General features: G+C 40.5%; 1 protein-coding gene across 1 annotated transcript in view; it reads left to right on the top strand.

Moving 5' to 3' along the window:
• The window catches only part of LRRC28 (leucine rich repeat containing 28), a 98,745-nt gene extending 90,010 nt beyond the window's left edge, over positions 1 to 8,735 (top strand). The window contains exon 10 of the mRNA XM_084641069.1: positions 1,225 to 8,735. Coding sequence (XP_084497195.1) covers positions 1,225 to 1,297 — 73 coding nt within the window. The 3' untranslated portion in view covers positions 1,298 to 8,735. The remainder of the gene's footprint in view (positions 1 to 1,224) is intronic.
• The last annotated feature ends 2,899 nt before the right edge of the window (positions 8,736 to 11,634 follow it).

Here is an 11,634-nt window from a genome sequence, read left to right on the forward strand (position 1 = left end):
GCCCATTTTTCACTTTTTAGCTAAAATCTCCAAGTATTTTAGCATATGCACTTAGCATGAACACCCATCACCTTCCTGGGTTCAGAATGGATTGTCATAGAATATCCAATCACGTAACTTTCAGCTCCTGTAGAAGTGTGATGCAAATCCACAGACATTGAGACTTAAGGATGGTCTGGTATTCTTATCTTTGCAGTACACATGCTTGGCATGGTAATACTATTATTTATGTAATGCCAATACTGTGGTTAGGTACTTTAGAGAGAGAGAGGAAGACAGGATCCTTATCCTAAAGAGCTTACCATGTCCATGTACAAATAGAACCATAGGGTGGAGAAGCTGGGTGTTTGAACAGTTTAGCATATCACCTTAGTTCCACAATTTTTGTTTGGGTTGTCTGTATCATTTTCCTCTGTTGGGAAGACTAACGTTTATTTGCCTCTACCATAAAATGTATTGGGGGGTTGGAGAAGAGACTGCTGAGAAAACGTGGACTGGGCTTTCCAAGTGTAAGGGGCTGTGTAATTCTGTTTCCCTACAATAACATGGGCAAATAACATGTTGCATCTGATGAAGTGAGCTGGAGCTCACGAAAGCTTATGCTCAAATAAATTGGTTAGTCTCTAAGGTGCCACAAGTACTCCTTTTCTTTATGGGCAAAGTGTGAGTCTTGGTTTTGTGGATTAAAAATCAGACTTCACTGTTACCTAAGCAAGAGGCCAGGTCATTAGTGAAGTTATGGGGGGGAGAGTTTCAGTTGAAGGAAGTGAAATTGCCCCTTTATGTGGATTTTTAAAGTGTATGGCACTTAGCCCAATACAACAGCAAAGCCCATTGATCATCCCCTTTGGAGTTCTGATCTCCACTTTTTTCTTTTTGGTTTCTTGTTGACTCACTCAAACCGACTGTTAGCTGTCAGAATTCAGTTATTTCATGCTTCCAAGCAGTAATTTAAACATATGAGAGAAACTGAATCAAAGGGTTCTCCAGATATTTCCCCCTTAGCCATTAAACCTACTGGCAGTAACACTCAGCAAAACACTATGCAGAAAGAAAAACCTCTTGCTGTTTTCACAAACCAAAATTAAAAATCTTCTGTTTAGAAAATTGACCAGGGCTTATCCTTTATTTTTACAGTCCACAAAATTGTCTGTTGTGAAAGGCGGCCAGTTACTTTAATCCTGAACTGACAACTGTTTTTTCTATCCTCTCTTTTTTTTCCAGGCGGAGATCTGTTAGTTTTGTGGCATACTGCTGCTCCACCCAGTGTCTGCAGACTTTTGACCTACTGAGTTGATAAACACTTAAAGCTACTCAGGAGTGTTACCAGCTTAAAGCTACATTAGACTGAGTATCTCGTTGGTACTGGAATACTGTATGTTTGTGTACATGTGTGCATACTCCAAAATAGCAGAAATGCTCAGCCAGAAACGCTAAGGGGCACGTAAATCCTGCCCTGTCATTTTGAGTGAGCTGCGAAAACTTTTTGGAAATGTAATGATCAAGCTTTTACAAGTATTAACACTTTTGCTCTCTTCTAAGACAACATATAAATCAAACTAATTCAAGGGGCTCAGTCTCAAGTATTTTTTGTTCATGTTTTTCACATGTGGAGCTACTTAGGTTGATACTTTGTGTCATTTAAAGGTGTTTTAGTTCTTGACCAGTGTTAGGTTTTTTAAATTATGTGTCCATCTATCTCCAGTATGGCAGCCCAGTTTTCTCTTGTTACTTGTAATTTTCTCCCACTACCAGCAGGATTCGGGGTATACAGGCACGCAAGGACGGCAGCCATTTAAGGATCCCAGTTACATTTGTGTGCCATTTTCTCTTCCCTGCCCCCACTCCCCTCAATAGTTTCCCCATCAAAGAGCTCTTATGGCAGTAGATTGAGCCTTTGCATCTGACTGAGTTGTTCAAATCCACCTACTAGAAGCAGTACCTTCCTTCCAGACATCACTGCAGGACACAGCCTCTGCTGGAGGATTGGGGGTTAATAGGGAGAACTCGGCCTGCTTTTGATGTGAAGGCCTGCATGGAGCTGCTCCCACAGGTCCTAGGAGATCAGTATCTTTGTTTGTAACACTGATTTATTTTTGAAATAGCTCTCATCTTGCATGAAAAAATCTGCGGGATACATACATATTTATCCATATTTATTTTCTGTCTGCTGACAAAAATCCTGGAGTAGTCTGACAGGTGAACAATGAGTCCTGTAATCTTGCTGAGAGCTGGCCCCTGTATCTCTGAGTTCAAGGTTTGACTGATTTCCAAACCAGCTTGTCAAGCATCTTAACATCAGAGGAGTATTAGAAAAACATACACGCATACGCAAATATATTTACAAAAGGTCTGTAACATGCTTTTTAGCATGTTTGTGGCAAGTGTAACTCAAAACCCTAATTATTACTATCTTGGTGGGGGGTCATTTGTTGTTGGAATATTTTCTTTACAACTACAGTACAAAGGGCAGAAGTAGGCCCAAAATGTCTGTGATTTATATTTTTAATTTTAAACTAAAACAGTACAAAAGGTGGTCATTTGGGTCTGTTCTGCAATATATTTTTATTAATACATTCTGTTCATGATTAGTTTAGTTTTTAACTATAACTTACTTGGGGACTTAACACAATGTTCTTCGTTATAAGTAGTTACATGCTGAAATAGATCTGAATGGAACAATTTGATGATATAAAAATGGCAAGATAAAGAGACTGACTTACTTGGTAACGTATTAATATACGCAGTGGTGAGGAAAATATATACCTGGAAAGAGTGGCGTTTTAAAATGCTGCACTGTTGCCAAAACAAGCATCTGTTTCTGCTGTGGGTTTACTGTGTACTGTTCAAATGAATGGAGCGTCCTAAGTATTTCAAACATCACTAGAAGGGCAATTTTTGAGGGCAGGATTCGTAGGTAGGTTGTACCCATTACTTATAACAAGGTGCATGGGTTCTCTTGGGCTGGTTTTATGGAGTTGAAGTAGCTGCCACAAATTGGAAGATTTATGCTTTAAGGAATGCAAATATCACCCGCAGTCCCTGAAAAATGGAACTTTCTATAATAAAGCCCTTTTGACAGATCCATGTTCCAGTGGGAAATGAGCCCATGTCCAAACATCCTCTATGCTGTTGGATTTCGTCTCCTCTGTCCTTTCATTAGTTTGTCTTGTAAATCCCAATTCTAGGATTTCAAACATATTGTCTCAGTCATTGGGGATCAGTACAAAGACAGCCAAGTGGGTGTTGAGCTTGTTTTCCATTCTGTAGGACAATACAAGTTTGAGTTGTAAGTTGCCAAGTTCAGAGTATCCTTAAGTCAGAAAATCATAGTGTGAAAATTCAGAAGAGTAGCACAGATTTCTGTGTTTAATGGCTGGCACTGTATATATGTTGACATATTGCACTATTTAATTTGCCACACAATGGTGTGTCAGGTATTATATAGCTTTAAAATAGATCTAAAATGTATCAACACAGGCATAAAAAAAATTCCTTTGTGTAAGGGAATGCATGCGACATGCTCATTCGAAATTCAGAACAACTGATTCCCAGGCACTTGCTTTCCCTAAAGTACTAGTGGACTGAAAGACAACACTGACAAATGTTTTGACGGTACAACCACTGTGGAATTGGAAATTATTATTACTGGTTCCATGCTTTAATAGATCAGGAAAAGAAATGATTGATTTTCATTTCTTACATTTTCATTTATACTGCAGATTTTATATTGAGTTGACTGGTTGATTTTTGTTTTCTCAATGTTAAAAGCACGTAGACTTGGAAGTACTTTTTTATTTTAAGCAAAAATCAACTATAGGAAAGTTTAGCTAAAAGATAGCATTGTTCTGGTTTAGTGTGGATCACATGATAGAGCTTATTATTGTTTCCATAACTTACTGAAAGGTGTGAATTACAAAGTGTTTTATTCAGTTCATCAGTCTCTTTATTGTTAGCAAGTGCAGTCCAGCATAATACAAGCATACTCCATAAGAAGCTGAAGCTTCACCTAACATTTTATAAAGTGATACTACAAGGATTCCAGTCTTCAGTGAATAAAATGTATTTATTTTGTGTAGCCAAAATGTGACAGTATAAGTTTTTTTCCTTTTATTAGTAATACTGGAAGAAAGTCACAATTATGGACTGGAAAAATAGCTTACGTTCATGTTTATCTGATCACTACTGATATAGCCTCTTTTTACATTTAGCTACATTTGGGTAGTGAGTCCATAGTTTAAAATAATTTAACATCCGTGCTTTGTCCAATTTTTTTCTGAGTTTGGTGTCTGTCTTCAGTGTTGTTTCAAACTGGCCAATGTGAAGAACAAACGATGCAAACTCAGAGGGCACAGTTATATTGCTGGTTGGATAATGGGCCACCAATTTTACAATAGAAATTCCCACTTCTGTGGGATCTCTTTCAAATGCCATGGGTTTTCTAGCTCAGCTTCAATTGCATGGTGTTCCCAGTCTAGATTGGGTTGTGCGGAGGTTACCCACCCCTTGATCTTTACACAATCTGGCTCTGTCAGTAGTTGTCCCCAATATAATTCCTTTATTATTGTTTCTAAGGATGTGTGAATGGTGTCTTAAAATAAAAATAAGACCTCATCTCGTCATTCAAGGAACAAAATCATTTTTGCTTCGTTGTATTTTGTAGTATTTTCCCTTTTCTGTGGGTTTTTTGTCTGTCAGGATGACTAGTCAAATATGTGAATACATTCAAAAAAGCGTGGAAGAATATTTGTTCAGCTAATACTACTTTAAAAGTGGTCATTTCTGATGTGAAATGTAGAATACATGAAGTTAACATGGGGAGTATCAGAATATAAACAAAGATCACATCTAGCTTAGCTCACATGAAGTGCCACGGTTAACCTTGCAAGCCTGCAGATGCTGGCTGCTGGTCTTTTCGTAAAGCCAGTTCTTTGTCCAATCACTGAGCTAGTGGGGGATCCATTGCTTTTAATAAAGCATTCCAGTTACTTCTTTGCAGTACAGTATGCCTTCACCATTTGGGCAGTTTTGTACTGGATGATGTGTGTGCTTGCAACCCTTTACGCTGGGCCCTGCATTCCTGATCATCTCTGCCATAGATGATCAGAATGTAAATAAATCTCCTTTATGGAGGAAAAAGGAATAAATACGAATATCAAGCAAGTATTGAATACGACTTACTATGAGTCTGATACTGATCTCATTGAATTTAATGGCAAAATTTCCACTAACTTCAGTGTGAGGAATATCAGGCCTTAACAGAGAAGACCTGTTCTTTTGTACCAAGCTGGCTTCAGATCTTGCATATCTAATGCTGCTGAATCTCGTTGTCTAGTATTACAGAGGGGTAGAGGAAAACTTGTGATTTTTTTTCCCCACTGTAGTAGCAGTATGTTCAGATTTTACTGGCACTTCAGTATCGGTTGGTTTGATAGTTGTAAGTAGTTGTATAGGAAACAAAATGACATGATAAATAATTGCAGCAAAAGACTTGATCTAGATCCCGTTGAAGTGAATAGGAACCTTTCCCCTGATGTCAGTGGGAGCTATATCAAGCTTAATTGACTAGAGAGAGAAGACTGTTTTACTCATCATTATATTGCTTGTGAGAGTTAGGGCTTATATCTTCCTCTTTCCTCATCTTAATACTGATAAAGGATATCCCTACTCAAGGCATTGCAAAATATAAGGTTATAATTGATTTGTTTGAAACTGCTGAGTAACTTGAACCCAGGACGTTTACTACTTTGTATTACAAACCCGTGAGTTCAAAGGTTTTTTGGAAGGAAATGGCAAGGTTCCTGTGAAGCTTCCATTTTTTTCCACTGCACTTGTACTCATCTTCTGTTGAGTCTCAAACTACTACTCAAGTTTGGACAACAGCTGAGCTTGTTCCATGTACGTTTTTAAAGTATAATGTATAGCTTCTGCACTGTCTTAACCAAATGTCAACTTGTGGGAAAATGAGTTTTGCTAGATGTTTAAAGTCAGTGGTGCAATTTATTGTACATGTTGGTCAATAAACTATATTTTTGATAGTATTACAGTTTACTAAAACTGACTAAACTGCTGTTGCTGTAACTGTTGTATTAGAACGGAGTGTGAAAATAATTATACTCTAGTTCGTTTGCATAGTGATCAGCTAAAAAGTTTCCAACCCCCAGGCTTATGGGGAAAAAAAACTTGAAAAATATTTTTAATAAGTCAGAAACACCTTTTCAGTTAATCTGTTGACTCAGCAGATAACATGGTTTCTGTCATATAATCACATCTTCAGTTCCAGTGCCAAAATTAAGTCCATGCAATAAGATGCTAATTTGAAATGTTTTACAAGTTAGCTGAAGAAAAGTAACTTTTCATAGGTCTTCATTATGGGTCATCACAGCCTGGCCATGGATATATTTCTTCTGGATCATATTGCTTTCCAAACAACGTGCAGCAGCTTTCCTTGCCACTGAATAAGAATGAGGGTGCTGAAGAACAAGCGGATGTTAAGCATCTATAATTCCAGTTACTTGACTCTTTGCTGTCCAGAGTTTTGTTTCTATATGTGAAGCTGCCTCCAAATCTTTCATGAAGTTATTAAAGTTGAATATTGACTGAGTTATTGCACTATGTATCATGTCAATAGTAGCACATTTGTTGTGAAAATGAAACATACATAGTGGAGGTGACTACTTACTCTTAAATTATTTTTAACCAATGTCTTAGAGGGACTATGGTGTGATCCACTCAAATTATATTAATGTTTACTGGGTAATAAGTTTGATTTAGAGATTTAGAAGGATAACTATCTGTTTCTCACTGCAGCCCTGCAGTGTAGGTACATTTATGGCGTAGTGTGCCCAAAGCCTGATGGTCTCTGAGTCCCTTAACAAATCAACAAAAACCCTTAAAACCATAATTTGCCAAGGGACGTGTCCCAGATAAATTGGAACGGAACAAAATGAAAGAACCAAATATCCCTGATCCTTGCAATGAAAAACACTTGGCATAAATAGAAATTTTAAGTTGAAACAACATGTATATTGTGGCTGAACGAGCTAGCCTGTGCTGTGCGGAGAGTCTCAGGCCCTCACCTGGAGAGGCACTGGCTATAGAATGACTGTTGTGTTTGTCAGTAGTTAGGGGGACCCTGTGTAGTGATTCTGGGAGTGAGAGTGTCATGGACAACCACAGTGTTTATCCCCCAGCCTCAGTGAATCCCTTTTGTATTGTATGGAGTTCTGTCTTTTCCCTCTGCATGAGACCTGTTCATCTTCTCATGATGCTTCCTGGGAATGGTCAACTGTGTCAGTTCTGTCACTCTCAACTGCCACGACAAGGGAGACCGCAGCAAGCCACCCACCGAGTCGGACAGGTGCTGTTACTTAAAGCATTGAATATCTAAAAGTGAAGCCTTGAAACAGGCTCATCGGGCAGCTGCTGCTTGGTGCAGACATCTCCCACCTAGCCACAGACCTGAGCTTTTGGAAGACATTGCGTGAGTCACCAACTAAAAGGAATTCCGTGGTCTCCGTACACCAGCAAAGTGATTGACTTCCCTGGGGTGCCTCCTAGGTAGCTGTAGGGGACTGGCACCATCTCAAGCACTCTGACGCTATTTTGCACGGTAATGAGGAATGTCAATATTGACAGACTCTTGCTGCAATCATGGCTGGCTGCCTATCCATCTGACTTGTGAATGGCTGCTGCTAAGGGCCTCCCATACAGAGCATGTGGAGAGGGTTGTGGGCAGATCAAAAGGTGAAACATCTTGGACAGAAGATAGAAAAAATATTCTAGCAAATGTCATATTCGAACTTTCAGCAAAATGACCCTTTTGATGCATTCCCCCAATGTGATTTAATATGTCAGTTTGAGCAAAAGGCAGAACGTTCCGTAAGAGTGATGCTTGAAGTAATGAAGGGGGAGCTTGACTCACAGACATATTTAAGTGCATATCTTAAATGCAATACTATATGGTTAACAGGGACACACACACACTCCATATTTGTAAGATGCAGCTATCTAAGAAAGTGTCATTTTTTAAAAAGTACATTGTCTAAAAATAGCTTCCTCAAACCACAACAGAAACTCAAGCCACCCTTGATTTTCAGATGCATGGAGCATTCACAAAAATCTGTAGAAGTCAATGGAAGTTACAGGTGATCAGCACCTTTTGAAAAACCAAGGAATGGCTGAATAGATAATGTGACAGATGTGAGACCAGAAGCGCGGAAATGTCAAAAGGCTATTCTACTGCGATGTGCTGGATGCTACAGGCACAGAGATTATTCATAAATTTCTATCTATCAGTGTTATGTGTATCTTTGTGAGGTAGGGATGGTATTTGGGGGAGGGGAGGAGTGTTATCTTCTCCAGCCACTAAAATCAATAGGGGCATAATTACTGCAAATCCTGGGATAGATAAATAGAGAGAAGTACCACCCGTGGGGGAGAAGCAGGGTAGACTGGGTCACACAAGGTTGAAGTGGCGCAGAAGATGAAGGATGGGGGTTTGGTATACAGGGTCAGCCTGAACTGACTTAGCATCCCTCATTTTGATCTGAAAACTGATGAGATTAACCAGGAGGGCAAAACCCTGCTGGAAGGGTGTGAAGGACTGGTTCTGTCAGGGTCTCCACCTGGAAGATGGAAGACACTTGGTAAGCATAGCAAATGTGAAGGCTGTTTTATGCTATATTTCCTGTGTAATGCTTTTGTTCTAAAATAAATGTACTGTGCTTTGTGAAGGATGGTTTGTTGCTGGTAAATGCTGGTGCAGCCCCTGGGAGAGAGCCGAATGGCTGGTGCTGGACTATGGTCAGACCTGGTGGGACAGTTACAGTGAATTGCAGGGAGATTGCAGGTCTAAATCCCCAATCTGGAAGGAGAGGGATGTAGAGAGGTAATGATGGGAAGCCAGAGTCCTAAAAGGATGCTCTTGGACAAACCACAGAGGGGGCAGAGGTGCAAATAACCTGGATGCTGTCACAGATAGATTGTGCAAAGTGCAAGTAATGTCAGCCAATTAGGGCCTTGTTGGACCAAGTAGGGACATGAATTCCATAGCTGAACCCTGCCACGTGATTGTCTTGTGAGCCCAAAGGCCAGGCCCAGCTGTTCACAATTAAGCCTCATAACCCATTGATAGTATCCATTTTACAGGTGGGATGAAGTGGAAGTTAGGCACCGGGGTGATTTGAAAATCCTACTAGGCACCTATATGCAGAGATAGGTGCCTAAAGACCTTTTAAAAGCCAGTCCTAAGTGCCTGGGTCAAGGTTACTCAGCAGGTCAATGGCAGATCTGGGAATAAAATCCGGCTGGTCCCATGATCTATTAAGAAACAGTCTTTTTTGCCTTTGAAGGTTCAGTTTGAGTGAGTGTTTGAGCTGGTTCTTATTTCAGATAAACTGGTCTGCCTGCTGCATACTTGACAATTTCATGTCATTCTTTTATAGTGTTCCTCTTCACCGCCACACAGATATAGTCACGTGTTGCAGTACTGCTTTTGTAGTGCCTGGTTCTGTGGAGATCCCTTCAATGTCATGTTTTGTCCCTCATTTCCATTCGCCTCAATATTCTGGCTCTGTTTACAGAGAAGTACTATTTCCTTTTAGCTTAAAAAAAGAAAACAAAGCCACAAACACCATACACTGGATTATGGGCAGAGTATTGAAAATGTTTCACTGCCATTTCAGTGGACTTTGTCAGGTTACATACATCAATATTTTTTCAAGTTATATGACTGCTCTCTTGAAAAAATATAGACCACTTTCTTGCAATGCAAAATCCAATATTTTGCTAACTTTTTCTGGCTAGATTTATGGAAGTACTGTAAGTTCACCTATTTCCTTACAGAATCTGTAAATGGAACCAGATTGAAGTTCATCATCTAAAAACAAATGTGCATAATTAAATCCCACTGTGGCAAATCCCATAACTTGCCCCCTGGTGACTAGATATGGAGTTGCAACAACTGTGCTTCAGTTTTCCCTGTACCATCTTTGGCCTGTTTCCACTGTTGATGTGATCTGGCCCTGTGGCCAAGCCAGGTGCGAATCTAACTCTTCACAGGGCCTCCAAGTCCTTTCAAGTCCAACCGGACACAGCAAAACAACTGAATCTTCAGCCCAGCTGGGCTTAGCTGGTCACTGCCTTCTTTGCAGGCAGTTCACCCCAGCTTCAAACCATCCGAACACCAATCCAAGTTCCACTTCCCACTTCCGAGGGGCTGTCACACTCTCCATATACCAGGATTTCAAATGGGCTGCAGGCACTGGTCGCCCCTTGTCTCCAGTCATGTTTCCAGCTCTGCATTCTATCTCACAGGCTTTCCTCAGTCCAAAAAAGAAAACTCCCATTTGTCTCTCACCTGCCTCTGCTCTATGGCCCTTCCTCCGGCAGCTCTTTGCTTCTTCCTTCATGAAGGACCCAGCCCTTTCCTAGCTGGGCTGACCACCATTTATGACTAACACCCCTCCAGGTGCAGCCCAGAAGGTGCAGTGGCTTCAGGTCACTTTAAGGTATTTGTCCTCTCTGAGGAGGTATATACCCCATCACACCCACGCAGGGTTTTTTTTGCATACATGCCCAATATCTCTTGGTTAGTGTAGGGTAAACTCCCTTCCCAATAAGATGGGCACAGTATTTCCTGTTTTTAGGTTAGCCTGACGGTGATAAAAGATGCATCTTGTCAAACTCAACACTTTCATTCTCAGGTACCTCTATGAGCTGTCCAAGAAGGAGCTTTTTTTTTCATTGCTCTATATGAGCCATCCTCATGCTATCTGTTAGCTGTTTGGCATTAAGAATCCCAGCAAACTGCCCTTTCCATAACACCCAGGAAGTATCAGAACACAAAATGCAAGGGACTTGTTCATGCTATTCACTTTGCACGTGCTCTCTCTAGTTACGAGAACTTCTGTGTGTTCAGTCATTTGAAGTAGGGGCCAGGTTCAAACAAATCTCAAAGTTTGGAGAAGTTTGGCCCCAGATCCTGACTTTCTGACTTTAACAGGCCTTTGTATCTGAGCAGCTGTTTTTAAGATAAAAGAAAAGGAGGACTTATGGCACCTTAGAGACTAACACATTTAATAATAAATAATACATTTGTTAGTCTCTAAGGTGCCACCAGTCCTCCTTTTCTTTTTGCGGATACAGACTAACATGGCTGCTACTCTGAAACCTGTTTTTAAGATAAACAGCAGTGCACCACTTAAATAGTTGCTAAGAGGCACTCCTGCATTAGAGAGGCAACTGCTTGGGAGTAGATTCAGTGCAATATATTGCAGTGACTCTGAGCACTGTGTTACATTATAGGACTTGTGAGAAATCTGGTTAGAGGCACAATCAAACTTCCCTCCAAACTTATTCACAGTAGGGGACAGGTATGTACTGGTGCCAGTCACATAAGTGCCAGGAATCAGAAACCCCACCTCCCCAAAGACAGTGCAGATACTTTAGGAAATGAGGTTGCTCCTGCATGAGCTGGCAGTCGTCTTCCAAGTCCATGATGAACCAACGGCCCTTCCTCTACTGCAATGTTGGTGGCTCTTAAACAGCTGCTGTGCTCCAGGTTGCTGCTTTTCTTGGCAGAGATGGGTCCAAGGTGCAAAGATCAGATCAGAAGTATTGGTTCTCTAATTC

This window comes from Lepidochelys olivacea, assembly GCF_965140295.1.
Source record: "Lepidochelys olivacea isolate rLepOli2 genome assembly, chromosome: 10".
Lineage (NCBI taxonomy): Eukaryota > Metazoa > Chordata > Testudines > Cheloniidae > Lepidochelys > Lepidochelys olivacea.